Source organism: Cydia amplana, chromosome 12, assembly GCF_948474715.1.
Source record: "Cydia amplana chromosome 12, ilCydAmpl1.1, whole genome shotgun sequence".
NCBI classification, from domain to species: domain Eukaryota; kingdom Metazoa; phylum Arthropoda; class Insecta; order Lepidoptera; family Tortricidae; genus Cydia; species Cydia amplana.
Genome location: NC_086080.1, coordinates 6,785,178 through 6,803,584, shown reverse-complemented (window position 1 = coordinate 6,803,584; position 18,407 = coordinate 6,785,178). Strand labels below are relative to the sequence as shown.

The window sequence follows — 18,407 nt, the reverse complement described above, 5'->3', positions numbered from 1 at the left end:
GATTTGTTTTTTGCATAAAAGTTTTATTTTGCATATTTTACCCACATTATAATGCCATATGACTCAAGTGAACTAACATAAGCATAGTAAGCTATTTTTCTATGTAAATAATATATGCTGTTGTTACAATTTTAAATTCTTTCATCATTCTCAAGGAAAAATAAGACAAACCCACCTTTAATGAAGTCTAGCGCCATCTCCAGCCCATAAGTGTCGTTGTCGCAGTCGTCAAGCACTAGTGCGCCTATCTTGACTCCAGGCGGCCCGATGCTATTGGCCGCGGCGTAGTCCAAGGCGTAAAGCATGGCTTCTAACGCCTGTACACCACCCTGCGCCATCACTGGCCCGCAGGTCGCGCCTTCCGACCGCCCGTGTACCTAAGAGAAGATGGGATTGTCGCACCATAAATACAGTACAGTCAGCAGCAAAAGTTGCTAAGCGGGCGAGGTGTTCAAAAACTTCAAAATTACCTTGACACGCTCTTATTCTCTTAACAATGAAGTCGCGTCAAGATCGTTTTGAACACCTGGCGCGCTTAGCAACTTCTGCTGCTGACTGTACCCAGCGATAAATATTGCACACGATTTCCGAAGTCTGACGACCGTCCATCATTGTATTTATTAAGTGTTAAGTGGCGCTTCATATCAAATAAAATACTGTTCTTTATGAATTTTATTAGTTTACGTCAAATCGATGACATGCACATTTTTAACAAGCTTTTATTAGGTCGACCTGTATGTAACTATGTAAAGGAATCTAAGGTAACTAATTTAACCTCTTCCAAGGATCGTAGCGTCATGAAAATTGGCAGCTGTATGTAGTTCTGATGACAATACAATAATATGCTACTGTCGAACTGATCTGATGATGGAGACAGGAGGTGGCCATAGGAACTCTCGACCTGTATGTAACTAACATGTAATGGAATCTAAGGTAACTAATTTAACCATCTTCCAAGGATCGTAGCGTCATGAAAATTGGCAGCTGTATGTAGTTCTGATGACAATACAATAATATGGTACTGTCGAACTGATCTAATGACGGAGACAGGAGGTGGCCATAGGAACTCTGTGATGAAACAACGCAACCTAATTGTGTTAGGGGTTTTTAGAATTGTCTCGATGAGTATTAGTTGTCTGTCGTAAGAAAAGTACAGTCAGCGATAAAAGCTTGTACCAAAAATTAAATTTTTGCCAAAAACTTATAAATATGATAATATCTTTACTCTATACATTACAAAGTAGTGTGTGACAACGCTCTACAAAGGCGAAATTAGCAGAGCCTCTTTCCAAAGACCGATATGCAATATTTATCGCCAGGTACTGTATTTTAAGGGTCAGTACAGACGGACTGCAACCCGACTGCAACTTTTATGGGAACTGCATGCCGACAACTTATAAAGGGCTGTAGCAAAAATCTTAACATCGTGAAGTAGCCGATAGAACAGCGACATCTACTGTGAAATTGGGCTACTATAAAAACCAAACATTACTACATTTAACCGTCTTCCTGAAATCGGGGATACATACAAACACTTTTGAATGTTAAAAGATCTCGACGAATTGAGAAACTCCTCCTTTTTGAAGTTGGTAAAAACAACAGAATAAATATAAAAATACCTACGGAATTAATATTTTCAATCTTAACCCAATAAATGACAGAAAAATCTATACCTATTTACACAATTCACTGTCAGGAATATTAAATTGATGTGGTGAAAATCTGTCTCGTTATGTGCCGTGCCATCTACTCGTATAATTTAATTTTGTTTAAATGGGATTAACGATAATGTCGACATAATGTACAAGGTCGACCGTTACACATTATGAAAACATGTCGCCTCAGGCGTTGCCCGGCTGAAATTAGCTACAGTATTTCAACGTGAAAATGCTTTTAAAGGCTTACAAACTCGCTTACAGAGTTCTTATTACACGTGCTCACGTTCCACTTCAAAGCAAACTGGGTCGGTCAAGCAAAATTTAATTTAAGTACGTAAGACCACACCAGTGTTTTTTTATTTCGCTTCTATTCTATTCTTGTTGTTAGGGGCTATATAAAGCTCCACAGCCTATGTATCACTGCGACCAACCCTGATCTATTCATCAATCGGTATTTTTTAATTATAAAAGCGTAAACATAATACCTTTTCTGGTTCAAAAGGCCGTTTAATAAGCGTAATCCTAAAACTTCCGCTTACAAATAATTAGTCTTCACATCATGTCACAGGCAGGTATCCGTTCCCTAATTTGTAGAAAACTTTTAATAAACAGAGTCAAGACTTTATGCCATTCTCTCCATAACTTTGCCTTTGGATTTGAGGGTAAAACCAAATTAGTTTATTTACCCCTTTCATTTTGTTTTGACATGGCTAGAAACATTTAAAACGCAAAATTGTTGAATTGAAGACAAATCATAATCTTTCTTCATTAAACATGAAATGCCTCGTAATGTTTTAACGAAACGCAAATCAACGTGACATTTTACGAACAAACAGCGTGATGAATTGAAGCCAAAATAGGTACTATTGACGTTTATGAATAATGGCTTTAGATATTTTGTTTGTTATAGGTATTCTATGTAAAAATCTGTTATAGCTCACATGATTGATGTGATCGAAAAATTCGTGGAGTGGCTGATAAGTAATAATTATGATGATGAAATAGTTTGCTAACTACTTTTTATTTATAGTAGGTACTTAACTCGTTTGACGAGATCAATATTTTGCTTATTAACCAAAGACTCATTCACTAAAAAATATGCCGCTGTATGGCTATATTTTGTTGTAATTAAATCGTCAATCGTCTGTTGTTGATAGAGTTATCGCATAAAACAAGTATACCGAGCCGTACGGCCGCCTATCCAACATGCCAATCGCTAACGTTCCGTAGCGATCGAAACGCAACTTTCACTGTCGCACGATTATGGAAGAATGATAGAGAGATACAAAGCGTTTCGTTGTCATAGCGATAGCGTTTGTCACCTTAGCTAGGCCGGCAGCACCATTTGTTAAATTCGAAGCACGAAATTCGTTGGCTAACCTCCTTTTCAGGCAAAAATGCCTTCGGGTCAAACACTTTTGTTAAGGTTATACAACTTTCCTGTGGATATCACAAAATACGAGTAATTGGACTTTAAATCCTAATTTTTTTACTGGACCCTTTTAGGCAATGTTCCAACCTTCTACTTCTTAAAAACTAAGTGACTAAAGCCTTAGTAAAATGTACCCAAATTTTCGTATTGTCCACAGAAAGACCCCAGTTCTCCCGAACTTTATTGACCCCTTCGTATGTCCAGCTGTTCTCCTGTACAGATCGCATTTGTTAACCAATTCTTGTTAAAAATTGTTAGTAGGCTTAATAATTGTATGATTTTTTGTCGATTCCGTTATTTGATTTTTTTTTCAAAATGGCGGAGCCATGGGGGTTCGGGAGGTTTATATAGCTCACAGAGTCCTACCCTCTTATTCATAAAACTTAGCATTCTTACAAACCTCTGTCAAACTTTGTTCATTACACTGAACGGGACACCTGTAGACTCTATAGATACGAGTACTTATTCGGAGACATCGCGAGATTTGTACTGAATTGTCAATATTTTCACAACCACTCGGCACAAGCTTTTGTGAATCAATTTGCACGTGTTTGCTCGTTCGACTGTAGAATTATTTTCCGATGCAATATTAATTTTAATCTGCGGAAGTTATTGTCCATTTTGCATTTTATTGATAATAAAACAGACAATGAGGCCGGTCACGTTTAATTATGCATAAGTTTATTACATCAAGCACATTTAATGGAATAAAATCGTCAAGCATGAAATGACAAGGAAAATTTTGTTAAGATTTTACTCAAACAATAGCCGAAAAAATTTCATTATGCTCATGATCAGGGAGCGTACATTTCATGCCGGTTTCGTCATAATGACGTATTCATATAAACACACAGGATGTTTCAAAAAACGTAGTGACACAACTTAGTACCCGGAAACGTAGTGACTTTTATTTTATTTTTAATTATAGGCCACAACAACGTGTCTATCAACGTTTGATTATTAGTAACATAATAGTTTCTGAAATAAAACAAATAAGTATTTAATGGGTTGGAAACAAAATGCTTTATTGTGTAATATTATATTATTAAGTACTATCACTCAGTTTCGTCTTCTACGTAGTCAACAAGTTGGAAATAAGAAACGCACCATCGTGTTAATTCAAAGCATACTATGCCATACAATTTAAACGAAGGGAACACCATATCTTCGCTATCCACATCGACTTCATCGTCCATTGAAATACTTAATTCATACCTATTATATTTATACACTGTATATTTTGGATTCATATTATGTTCAGTTTTTGTTATTCAATTGTTTCCATGGTATATTCGATGCTATCATGAAATTGGTCAAGTCCATGTTAAAATCAAACTGTGTTTCTTTATGTTCCTCATGTTCTTTGTGTTTTATTGTTTGCAAATGTAACTTGATGTTGCTTTCTTTTGGTGGCAAACTTTGCTGATAGCAGGAACAATAAATTTGTTTATTATCTATAACTAAACATGGATTTATTTGGCACAATAATTATATAGCCTCCATAGCGACTTTGGCAAAGCATTAAGTTTCCTGATCTTATTAAATTTAACTGAAATGTTGTTTCCGCACGTCTACAATTTGTGACAAAGAGTAAACTTTGATGTGAGTGATGTGACAATGTCAGATAATATGTATTCTTTCAATGTCCGTCTCAAGTGTCAATTTATATCTACTTAAACGGAAGAGGTTGATTAGATAACAGTGATTAATCATTGATTAATCATATTTTACATTATTAGGTATGAATAAATAAACGTTCGTTATTCCATTGCCCTTTTCAAACTTTGTCCATCCTGTATGTAGGTTGACGTCATACGCCTGTCATCGGCATGAAATGTACGCTCCCTGCTCATGATAATACAATTAAGAAAAAACTTCTTGGTGTGTTTAGAAAAAAAAGGTGTTTAGAATCAGTAAGAGTATATATCTATAGTTATCCATGCCGTAATCGGCAACGGCGACCCTAGCTAATTACGAGCGTGAGCTCTGATATGGCTGGCAAAGCTGAACTTACTTTTAAAAACTCTATCGCAGGTGGGGCAGTAAAGTTGACCAGAAGTATTGTAAGTATAATTATAGGAAGGTTTCGGCCTGGGTTTAAGTATCTGACGTTTCGCATCAAGATCAGTGAGACGAGCGTCTTCAAAGTTCTTTACACTCAACTTAACACGAGAACGCCATTCTGGCCGCTGAGAAGCAAGCTCCTCCCATTTGTCAGGTGGTATACCGCAGGCAGTTAGGTGGCGCTTAAGCACATCCTTGTAACGTAGGTGCTGCCCACCTTGCTTCCTTTTACCAGCTGATAGCTGGGAGTAAAAAACGGTTTTCAGTAGTCTGCAATCACTCATACGCCAAACATGCCCACACCATCTTAGCTGACCCTTCATCAAGTCAGTTACAGTGGCAGGGTTCGTTTGTTGCAGGTTGAAGGCGTGTTCTGTCAATCTACCTTGATAATTTGCGTTCACGTGGTTGCCGCATTTATGTCGTGATTAGGACGATTAACCTTGCAACAGTAATCCAGCTTCTTTTGCCAATGTCACCTTTACTTACCTAATACGATCAGTCTGTAAGTTCAGTCAGTAAAAATTTAAAATTATATTTTCGAACATAATAGGTGAAACCAAAGCGCATCTCTCTCCGTTGGCTTGGCCACCTCGAAAGGATAGGTGAAGATCGAGCAGCCAAAAGGGCCTACTAGGGTGGACTAACGGGACGCCGTCCTGTTGGTCATCCTAAATATCGTTGGACGGACAGAGTGGAGGCAGATCTCCGTGAGCTCGGCGTCGGCGAAAGCTGGCGAGACACCGTTCTGGACCGAGTAAAGGGCGTGCTCTTGTGTTGGAGGCCAAGACTCATTTAGGGTCATCGCGCCAGCCACGAACCAGCCAAGTACGAGTAAGTAAGTAGTATTTCCATGGTATCTTTGAGTAAAACGTACCTATGTTTTTAAAATGAATTAAACTTTCCTGCTCAAGTCGCAAAATATTGTAAGGATTCACAGTATCTATTTCAGATTGAATCTACAAAATGAAATATAAGTTGAAATCGATAAACTTTATTGGCTATGCTCACATAGGAAAACATCAAACTTTTCAACCTATTGAAACAGTTTTCTAACTTGTCCAAGTTAGAAGTTTACATGATTTGAAGCAGTTCGTTCATATTGAGTGTTCAGTCTTCAGTAAAAAAAGGTTAGACTCTTCAATTTGGATCCCACGCTCCGGGGTGGGTCAGAGGTGGCCCGATTTCTATTTTGTGATAGAATTATTTTCGTCTGATTTTAATAAAATTTGGTGTTTAGACAGAGTTCCTTATTCCGTACCTAATGAGCGAAATTTCATCATATCGTCGCAAGAATCAAAACTTTACAACAGAGCGAAAAAACTTAGAGCGAAAAAACTCAAGGATGGCTTAGTTTTTAATTTTAGTTATAATTTTTAATTTGAGGGTTTTTATTATTTGTTACATATTACTTGTTTTAATCTTTAAAAAATAATTTAAATTCTGGGATTGGGAGGGATTTTGACTGCCTTTGGAAAATATAATTATGTATAAATAATATCTCTCAAGTCAAACAGTAATTTGATAAAATTCCTGTCCTAAAAAATCTTCCACTGACTTGCGAACCGTATGGTATTCTCGTGTCTCAAGGAAAGACACATTTTTTTGCCCGAATTGGGATTTTGTACCTATGTATTCCACCCAGAATTTAATGAATAAAAAAAAAGTACCAAATTAAAATTTAAAAATCTGTATGTATAGTTGGTCAAACCAATTTGTCAGTAAATAAGAACAAAAAACAGTATACTCATCTTTTTCTTTTAGGTGCTATTAGTAACGTACTAGTGAAAGACAAAGATTCTCTCTGTCTATTATGTTTGAAATGAGACAATCCTTTGACAAACTATATATACCGCTCTCAGACTCTAATAATATTAAAAACGTAATATTGAAACTATAAATCAAAAAAAAAAAAGCGGCCAAGTGCGAGTCGGACTCGCCCATGAAGGGTTCCGTATTTAGGCGATTTATGACGTATTAAAAAAAAACTACTTGCTAGATCTCGTTCAAACCAATTTTCGGTGGAAGTTTACATGGTAATGTACATCATATATTTTTTTTTGTTTTATCATTCTCTTATTTTAGAAGTTAGGGGGGGGGGACACACATTTTACCACTTTGGAAGTGTCTCTCGCGCAAACTATTCAGTTTAAAAAAAAATGATATTAGAAACCTCAATATCATTTTTGAAGACCTATCCATAGATACCCCACACGTATGGGTTTGATGAAAAAAATTTTTTTGAGTTTCAGTTCGAAGTATGGGGAACCCCAAAAAATTATTGTTTTTTTTCTATTTTTGTGTGAAAATCTTAATGCGGTTCACAGAATACATCTACTTGCCAAGTTTCAACAGTATAGTTCTTATAGTTTCGGAGAAAAGTGGCTGTGACATACGGACGGACAGACGGACAGACAGACAGACATGACGAATCTATAAGGGTTCCGTTTTTTGCCATTTGGCTACGGAACCCTAAAAATCACCATTTCACGTGTAGGAGACACTAAAACAATTTTTCACTTTTCACGAGTGCGGGTTTAAATCATATTTATGGCTACCACATTGTCACATTCTGTTCAACTATTAAATTTTACAATGGTAGGTACAAGTTGCCTTTTTACCATGGCGTTAAAAAAATTACATCCTAGACCGGGCCGGGGCCGGGCCGGAGCTTCCGGCGCTTCGTTTTCTATGGAAAGCACCACCCGATCACCGATCAGCTGTCATAGAAAATGACGTGCCGGACGCCTCTGCGAAAGTCATCCTTTAGACACTTGTCAGTGGAATTACAAAATAAAAAATAATACACATTCTTACTTTCGACTCCAATCACGTATTACTCACAACCCATCCAAAAACCTATCGATATGTACATGTTTCAGAATTTCATCTACGAACTGTGGGCGATCGAGCCCTAAAAATGAATATTTCATAGCCAAGCAATTGAAATCCTCATTTTCACTAATTCATTTTCACTAGTAAGCTTAAAAAAGGCTAAAATGCATATTCCGCTGCACTGGGTCCGTTTCATGACTACAATTTCCTCTGAGAGTAGCGGTATGGAGCACTTGTGTGCGCGCATGAGGGGATTTTTACAAGAAAGTGTAGGTTTTATTATTTTTCATTTATTAAAAGCATTGGAGCAGCATTCAGGTTTTTAAACGGGAACATTATTTGTTATTGATATGATACGAATTTGACCGGGCACTTGAAGCGTCGGTGGTCTATCGGTAAACTTTCTAATCGATGGTTGCAGGTTCGAATCTTGGCTTGTATAAATGCATTTGAGTTTGTTGGAAGATAATTATGTAAATACGACATATCTTTGAATATTGGTGACATCGATTTTCGACAAAGCATCAGGCACCTGAACTAAGAAAGGTAGTTGTTTTCATAAAAACTAGTGACAATGTTCATTCCTGGGATTAGATCGCCAAAGCGAATACTGGGCTCCTTTAGGATGCAACCTGGAAAACTCTAAGATGAGAGGAAATGACGTGACATGATTCGCAGTAGGTACACCTTGCGCGCATCAATATGAAAAACTAATCTAGTTGCGATTTTTAAAGTTCAAACCCTCACATTTCCCCCACGCTTTTAAATAAATATAAGTTATGTAGGTACAAAATGCCATTTCACATTTATCAATAAAATTTCAATAAGCTTTTTGAAACTTGTGTAGGTTTGAAAATGCCATTTGATATTTAATATCAGTTGGTATTCGTTGAAGGTAAACGTCGCGAGAAAACGTATTGCATCTTCAAACAAATTTAAAGTTCAGCTTGATGTCCCCAATGCAATGTTGTATTAAGTTTTGCTTTAATTTATATTATTTATGTGTTTTTAAATTAAAATTGGTTGCCTTGAAAACCAGCGTCATGGCTAAGGACGATAGTCATCGGCTAGTCATCGGCATGTGCTGAGTGGCATCCATTTTGTTTCTTGTATTAAGTAGAATAAGTTTGTACATCAAATAAACCATTTCTATTTCAATACTAGGCGTACCCAAACCCAACGAAAGAAGACCTATGCCCTTATTCTTTTTTATTCTTAAGTGGGACATAATATAGTATAATATATAGGGTGATGATGATGGGTTATATTCTTTTTTTTTTCCCACAAAGAATACTTCGATGGACTGAAGACAAAACTGTCACCTAGTTGGTGAAACTCTATGAATTTGTTTAAAAAAACTTTTTTTACTTTATTCTTGATCTTCTGACAATAACTCAAGTGAGCATCTACCTAATATTGTGCATTATGCAACAGAAAATTGCAGTCACGTATTATACTGAAGGGGTCAATTGCTTTATTATGTAGATTACATTCAGCCGCACAAAGTGGTCCACTGGCATGGAAACGCTTGTTAAGCTCGTCACACGTGGACGTCAATACATGGTGTTAAAGGAATAGATTAGTTGAAAGCAAAACCATACGTTTTATTGATGCTTATTAAAATAGCTACATTTCAATAGGTTTTTACACTATTCTTACAGGCGTTCCGTGGTTAGAGATAAAAGTTTGATTTGATGACAAAAATTTTTGGTGGTGCTTCGTCTTTTAACTAATTTTCGTATCTAATTTGTGGCTAAAATATGAGCCAACGCATACAAAATTGATTTGAGATTATGTCACGCAGTTGACGTCATTCAGGATCTTACCATCATGAGACCGCCAAGTATGATGTCTCCATCCACGACAGCAGCATGCTTCACTGGCCATGGAGCTTCGTCCTTCTTCTTGCTGGCTGCCACCGCCGACCGCCGTGCGCTCGCCGACCGACTTGTCGCAACCATCGTCGAATTGTTCTTAACTTTCCGCGTTTTTAACTTCTTCAGCTTTGAATCAGTCTTTAGTGTCCCTTTTTTATTTGGTATCTTTGTGATGGATGACGGTTCTTTCGCTGTCTCTCTTTGGACGCTTAAAGACTTCGTTGCGCCATTTGTTGTAGTCGTAAGCGTCGCTGGTAAGGTAGTAAGTGCAGTTTCAGCAGTCCTAACCGATGCTAAGCTAGGCGATGTTGTAGTTTTAGGTTCTGGCGTATGAACTGATTCAGCACGAAGAACCGTGGAAGACACGGAAGCGGCGGTTTGCGGAGAAGCAACGCCGCGGAGCGGAAATGCGCTTGGTGCAAGCTCAGCCTCCGTACGAGGTTTCTTTTTCTTTTTAAACAGTTTGTTAAAATCAAAAGGGCCGAGCAACGTATGAGGCGCGCGCTTGTAACGTGTGTGCTTGTATGGCACGAAGAGTGAACTTGGCGTGTACATAGTTACATTGGCGAGAGCTGAGCTGGCGCCCTTTCTGCCACTTGCCTCCCGCGGGACACTTAGCGCCAGCGCCATCAGCGCAAGCAAAGCAACCCGCATACTCAACGCACTCTACACATTCGCGAAGACCCTGTTACACATTTAACTAAACAGTATTTTCCGACCGTTACACATCACTTCTTAACTATATTCGTTGAAATAATCACAGATCTTCAATCGACGTACACTCGCTTACTTTCGTTTGTCAGTTTTAGTTTTTTTTTTATATTTGATTTGCAGTTATGGTAAACATTACAGCTCAGGAGAAACATTATTAAAATAAATCAAGCTCAAACTTTCCACTCGCAAAAGTTTAACTCAGGTTAAATATAAGTACGAACTTATAAATAAAATACACATATAGGTATATTACATAGGTAATTGGTCCTGTTATCAGTTCGATTCTGATTAGCAATTGACCGCGCGCGTATCGAGTAGAGCCGTATAGCGTCGCAGCGCGATACGCGACGAGCGATCAACGCGAGCGGCGGGCGCGGACTGGCGGCATCGGACGCGGAGGCTGTAAATCCAGATAGGGCTCCCTGCGAAAGTTGTCCTTTATCACTTTTAAACTATGTTTCAGGTTGATGCATATTTATTGAAGTTTCTGTTTTATGAGTATATTTCTAAAGTCCCGCGTTGGGCGCCATTTTTTCACAATTTTATTTAAACATCTTGGACATAATGTAACCTTACATACAGTTGCCCTTTGTTTCCTTAATACCTTATTTTGACTGAATAAAATGGTTATGTATGAAATAAAGCTTCATATTTGTTATGAAAATACGTATGATCGAAAAACCACATTGGGCGCCATTATTTTACATATTATTATTTCTTAAATGATGGTTCCCGATGTTAACCTATTTCTTTTATTCAATGTTTCGCGATATTAATAAAAGTATATTGGAGACTTTATTATTTGGTCGATTTTAATAAAAGCTTTCTAAAGCCCGACGTTTGACGAACCCGACTACAACGTTCTTCTTTCAAAATCGGTCAAACATGTAGTCTATCAACCGCATCATAAAAACGAATCGATTGACACCTTCGGCACCAAAATCGGCTTAGTAGTTTTTTTAATTCTTTTTTGTTCGTATGGCTTTTTGTGTAACTCTACTTCAGAGATTTACAGTTTTAAGTACTGTACCGCTTCTATGGCCAAGGTGGTAAAATCTTCCACTTGCCCATGGTATTTGGTTAATTAAGTAGATAAGACACTACACAAACTTAGCCACATAATTTAACATAATAGACTGCTACAATCGTAAAATGAACTGTTCCTATGTATCGATGATAGTTGTCTACCCTGATATTCACTGTGTACTGTCAGTGACAGTTGACATCCGGAAATTGGCAAAAAACTAGAACGTCATTCGCACTTGTTTCTGACAGCTTGAGTGACGTGTGACTATCTACTTTCGTTGTTAGATATTTCTGGACAAAAACTACTCCGTCCTGTGAGAGTGGCACCAAAGCAATATACCATTAATTAAATTGGCCCCTTGTTGGGCAGCACTTAAACATACTTAACACAATTTCGCAGAGAACATTAAGGGAAGAGATGATTTGTTGGCTTCCGTATTAATAACAATAACTGGGCCCGGAACACTTGACAATCAAATTAATCTTTTTGCTTTGTAACTGAGAATAGTAGTTTGTGTTACGAGGGATCAAAATGATAAATTTCCGTCAAGGGCGTACATTGAATCCTGAGCGTAATGAGGGATCAAGTGTTAACGCCCAAGACGAAATAATTTTGATACCGTGTGACATATACTGCTTTTCACATCAACTATGAGGAAAATAAAAAAAATCTTAGTGTTGACACAATCTGACGCTTAAACAGATTATTTAAGCTAAAAAAATAAAGTGCAGAAAAAAGTGAACAGTGTGCTAGAACAGAAAAGTGTTACTTTGATCCCTCCTAGCAGGGAGGAAAAGTGCCACTTTGATCCCTCCTAGCAGGGAAGAAAAAGCTCTTTTCCGAATAGGATGTGTGAAAACAATATTTGAAAATTAATCATGGCCGTGCCATTTAGCGGCATTAAAAGACTATCTTTTTTTTGTCGTGTTAAAAGTTTAAGAAGTTATGTTGTACCTATATGTAGGAGAAAAATCTTACCTATTATATTGAATTAGGTAGAAGTACTAAAAAGCGGTCGGCCGCTCTATGCAACTAGTCATTCCTTGGAAATACGCCAATAAAGTACCATTATACTTTGACCGTTTGGCTCTTCAACCCGTTATATTTGACAGTTTGAAATATGAGGTCCAACTATACTGGACTGCTTAGTCGTAAAATTTTGCGAGTCCCATTCTTGGTCTCCGAATGTGACAGGTCGTTACGTGATTTGGGGATCAAGATAAAATAGTTCCGTGAAACCTCAATTGCAATTAGTTAACTGGAGATATTATCCGAAAAACTTATCAAGGCTATCTGGGTTCAGCAACTTTAAGTCCCCAACAAAAATCGATTCGGTTTTCGAGTGGATATTACTCTCCGTCAATATTAAAGATCTTGGAATGAATGCTTTGACATTTTCTGTTGTTTTTCCCGAAGCGAAATTTAAAAGGTGAAAAATATTCATCTTTTTTCATAAATAGAGCCTGACGCAGGACAATTTTTTGATATTAAAATTTTATTTGAGTAAGTTAATTTAATAATGAGGTTTTGTTTTGTTTGAGTAATAGCTGTCCCCGGTCCATTTTCAAATAGGCATTTTTTGCTGTCCCAAGGGCTAAAACTCGAAGTCCATAGGACTTAAAGACTATATATGTATATATTTTCATTCAGTGTATTATAAACTTTAAAAATAATGTACAACTGGACCTTAAATATTATTTGTTTCTGAGAAAATCGTATTTGAAAGTCCAAAAACGGCGAAATTTGCCGTTTTTCGCGTGTCCCAGTGGCGGCATAGCCCAATAAAAAAATCATAACTTTGGATGTAGGCAACGTATTGTTAATAGCTTTATATTTTTATAACGAGCATTTTCTGGAGAATTTATTGAATCATTTCGATAATTTAATGCGTTATTTAATAAAACAAGGAAAGCCTTTTTATCCTTGTCCCGCGCGGTACTTGTTTTGTTATGACTTAAAGATACCCCCCAAAATCTTCTTTGTCTGTTGAATAACGATTAGATTAACTTTACGACGCAATAGTGCGGTTAGTTGGGCGTCTATCACCGTTAAGTATGCAAGCGGAAACAGTTTTATTTATGTAAAAACAGGTGATAATCTCTTTCGATACATTTTGGTACGACTACAATGACATTTGTATGGACGCTTCATATGTTGGTACACAGTCGAAATAAAAATGTGTATTTCATAATAATAGTTGCAAATATATTGTTAAAATATATAGCTAAATAAATAAGCGAGTCGGTTATATGGTGTAAGAAATTTCGCCAAAAAATATTATTGGCGACATTTGTACGGCTATTTTGACCGTACAGATGTCGATTGTGGCATACAAATGGCGACATAGTGCCATACTAATGTCGAAAAGGCGTCATACAAATGTCGTCAGGGTCTTACAAATGCCACAAAATTAATAAATAGTGACATTACCATTTTGATACTGCCATACAATGACGAAAAAATGCCATATACATGTCAAAAGCGCCTTAAATATTGCTAAATAGTGCCATACAAATGTCGATTTTTAGACGTCCATATCTAGCTAACTATAAAAAGTAGAGTGGTGCCTCGTACAGTATATTTTTTGTTGTAAAGAATCCTTCCTAAATCGATGATTATAAATATAAATTTCCATAAATAAAAAATTGCCATACAAATGTCGAACGAAACACCCTCTTCAAAAATTGACCCTCCCACTTTATAAAAAGTAAAAAAATGCAATTACTGACATCAAATTATACCTACGAGGCATCATCAAATCGAAAGGATTCCAATCTCTACTCAGCTTACAGGATTTTTAGGGTTCCGTAGCCAAATGGCAAAAAACCCTTCATGGGCGAGTCCGACTCGCACTTGGCCGCTTTTGGGTATTGAGATAATGAATCAAGTAGGTACATTATTATGTTTTCCAGAGTATTTTGAACCATAAAAAAAGCTAATTTTGATAGCTCAATCTAAATACGTAAGAGTGAACGACTAAGTTATTAATTTCACTATTAGGTACATAAATCTGAATGATACTCGGGTAGTAACAGCATAGAGAGGAGCAGCGGTATCGATCTTCTGGGGTCGCCTATTATTTTGCTTGGCTGTAAGTAGTCGTTTTGCTATCGACTACAGCCAAGCAAAAAATAAAATATTATGAGCAACGTACTCTGCGTACCATGTATTTTTGAAGTGAAAACTTCTTTAGCGGCGCTGTGCACTTTTTGCGGCGAGGAAAAAATGTTAAACTCGCGACAGATCACGTGACCGTAAAACTTACAATGTCATTGAGTTTTTCTTTATTGATTGAAATGCCATCTAGTGAGTTTCCCTCTAACGGGTATTAATATAACTCAAGTACTAACAGTGATGTGCTTAGGGGTTTCAAGTAACGCGACGAAATAACGCTAGATGGCGTTAACCTCAATTATACATAGTACTGCAGAGATTTTGCACTAGTCATTGAGTTTTCACTTCTGGCGGCACTCCCGGAGTGCAACCCGTTGTTTTTTTTAAAGCTCGTACAGATTGAACTAGGTACTCGAAAATTTTTCCTTCCTTTTCGATGTATGATGTAACTAGTAATGAATGTACCTAAGCATTAGATAATATAAGTCACTGCACTTATCTTAGAGTGATGTTCGATCGATGAAACGATAAGAGATTAATCGTTCTCATGTATGAGATAAAAGGATATAGATACTGACAGTGCTGACGTCACAAACTATTTCCTACTCCTTTAGGCTTATACTACTGATAACCGCAACTATACAGAGAGTTTTTTAAAAGTCTCATTAAATTGTGGTCAAAAATTATAGGTCATATATTAGGTAATATTATATTGCCATTAAGACGTTTAAATAATGAAATGTTTCAGACATTTTTGCAAGTCCTATGTCGATATTTTCTAAGGGAATGCGATTTTGGGGTTAGTCCCTCAGTAAAGATTTGCAGTATTTTATTATTCACCTAATAAAGTATGGTATCTCGTTACAAAATCACTAGGCATCGGAGTTTTTGTCGCATGGTAAGACTAATAGCAAGCTATGGAGTCAACATTTGCCATAAATGTAAACTCTTATTCATACTCATACTCATTTATTTAATTTATCTTAAAATGCCTTTAGAGCGGTCAGTCGTGTATATTATCTTAGTCAAATTATATAAAAAAATATTTTTCTATTACATTATGAATTCATAACTTCATCTATTTTAACATACAACTATACAAACTACATCGCTGCGAAAGACCTAATGTCATGTAGGTACTGACCGCTGATAAAATTGATTCGACCAAATCGCACATCTGATTAATCTTTCCAATTTCTCGTTTAAATAAGAATGAAAGTATAGACGGACACATGTTGAAACGTAAAATATCTTTCAAGTAAACAACTAATCAATGACAGTAGTGATAGAATTAATTCATAACTTTTTTAATTGCGGAAGGTTATTTTCTTAGGTGACAGTTCCATTCACTTTCGGCTCTATTGCAACAAATGAGGTTTAATAAATTAAACTCATATACGTAGTAACTATTTAGTAATCCGTTCTCATGTTAAATAAAATTAATCATGAGTATGAGTATGAATAAGAGTTTACATTTATAGCAAATGTCGACTCCATAGCTTGCTATTAGTCTTACCATGCGACAAAAACTCCGATGCCTAAAAATCACCTTTTGTAATATAAATACCTCAATGTATATTGGAACGTCGGCATGATTCGAACTCTAAGATACATCAAACAGCTAAAGATACGATATATGGATCGGATATGTCAGTGTCAAAAGCGACGTTTTTGTTTGAAGTAACGTCACTTTTTCTGTCAGTTCTTATTTTACACATGTCTCCGATAGAACACATAATGAACAGACCTAGCTCGAGGGAAAGATAAATAGCTAATCCAGGACTTGCTTATGAGAAAAGTTTTCACGAGGTTCATCCGAACTGAACCTATCCGATTGGCAATTACTCTGTATTTCCTTAAAATGTAGCAACTGATTGTGTTCTGAAGAGTAAATACGACGTTTTGAGACAATGGAAGAAAACGATACTTTACAAAAGTCAACAAGTTCCGTAACAGAGGTGTTATTAGATTTGCTTGCCTAGTGGCCGCAGTGGACCGCTTAAAATGTCTACGGAGAGTTGGCAACAACTCAACTCAGTTTAAAGTTTTGCGTTTTAAAGCCTTCAGACTTGAGTTACGAGTCAAATCGTAACGCGTTAAGAGCGTACTTAGCTCGAAAGGATTTAAACCCTCGTATATTTTACTTAAGAATCAAAATAATGTTACCTCTATAAAATTTATTACGCGAATATCTTATACCTACCAGTCAAATTGATTAAACATATAAATATTAATTATTAAGTATGGGAATATTTAATCCTTTACTCTCGTTTCCTCGCGACTTTTTGATTTTTGCGATCAATGACAATGCCATTGTTAAAATGTGACCCTGTATTATAAAGCTGGCCACGTAGCAAGAGTAATAGCGGATGAATAAGTAACGCTGCTAAATGGAGTGCCCAGGGATGCTCTCGACGGTCAAGCATGTTGTTACAATCGCTCTCTGTCCTTCGCCACATAACCGAAATAAGTGTAACCTCGAACACGTAGCTATTACATGTGATCAGAGATCACCTCCTAAGTCTTTTCGCGAACGCTTCGTAAGTGAAAGGAATAATAGTTACGTACCTTGTACTTATTTATAAAATAGCCTTGACTTGAGATTAAGTATTCTCAAACCTACGAGCAAAGATACAAGAGGATTTAGGATGGATATGTGAAGTTCTGTGACTTATAAGATTACAATATAACTTCAAGATAGTTTCATGTTTTTAAAAATAAAATATGTATTACTCGTTCATGCTTGTTTCCTCGACTCTCTCGCAACGTATAAATACTACAGATTCTCTTTTTGACCTTTAAAAAATATATATTCTATATTACTACTCCAAATTTTCACTTGTGGAAAAGTTATACGTCTTTGGATGGAACTTATTTATTAAAGTTGTATCTCCTTGGATTTCACGGGCCTATAAATCCCGATCTTTTGATAGGCTTGCGTGGGGATATAGATTCAACACGTAGAGTCCTCTTGGAGAGCTTTAATGTCATGTAAAACGCCTGCTGGAATCCATTCACAGGCGCAAAAATAGATACCCATGAATCGGCCGCAGCAGGCATTGGGACTATTGTAGAAAAAGTTAACAGTACAACGTTCTATGGAGTATATTTATTTTCACCTCAGCAGCTCGAACAAGGGTACTTTGCTACTTAAAAACAGTGAGCAAAATCGCATTTTGCTCACTGAGTGAGACAAAATGAGCAAAATGCGATTTTGCTCACTCAGTGAGCAAAATACGATTTTGCTCACTGTTTTTAAGTAGCAAAGTACCCTTGTTCGAGCTGCTGAGGTGAAAACTTAATTGTTGGTATATCTTAAGAAAACATGAGTGAATAGGTAAGTGATGAAGAAGGAATACATTTTTCGAGTTCTCTAATATGTTCTCACTGCTGAGGTGAAAAGTTTTGTGAACTACACGAGATCAAAGTTATTTACATCTCGTGCGCTTTTGAGTCCCTTACTACGCTCAAGATTCTAAATTAGAGATCTATTATAGAATCTTTCGCTTGCACGGGACTCAAAATAAGCACTCGAAGAAATATCAAACTTTGATCTCTTGTTGTACAAATAACTATTGTATACCCTACAGAATACCCTGAAACTAAAACATTACTAGACTTCTAACTTGGAAATTGGTATTTTCCGACCGTGTTGTATGTATTGTGGTTTGCCACCAAATTGTATT

General features: G+C 36.7%; 1 protein-coding gene across 1 annotated transcript in view; it reads right to left on the bottom strand.

Moving 5' to 3' along the window:
* The window catches only part of LOC134652712 (metabotropic glutamate receptor 6-like), a 29,891-nt gene extending 19,371 nt beyond the window's left edge, over positions 1 to 10,520 (bottom strand). The window contains exons 1-3 of the mRNA XM_063507874.1: positions 9,816 to 10,520; positions 5,247 to 5,396; positions 176 to 377 (exon numbers count right to left, since the gene is read on the bottom strand). Coding sequence (XP_063363944.1) covers positions 176 to 377; positions 5,247 to 5,396; positions 9,816 to 10,520 — 1,057 coding nt within the window. The remainder of the gene's footprint in view (positions 1 to 175; positions 378 to 5,246; positions 5,397 to 9,815) is intronic.
* Between the last annotated feature and the right edge of the window lie 7,887 nt (positions 10,521 to 18,407).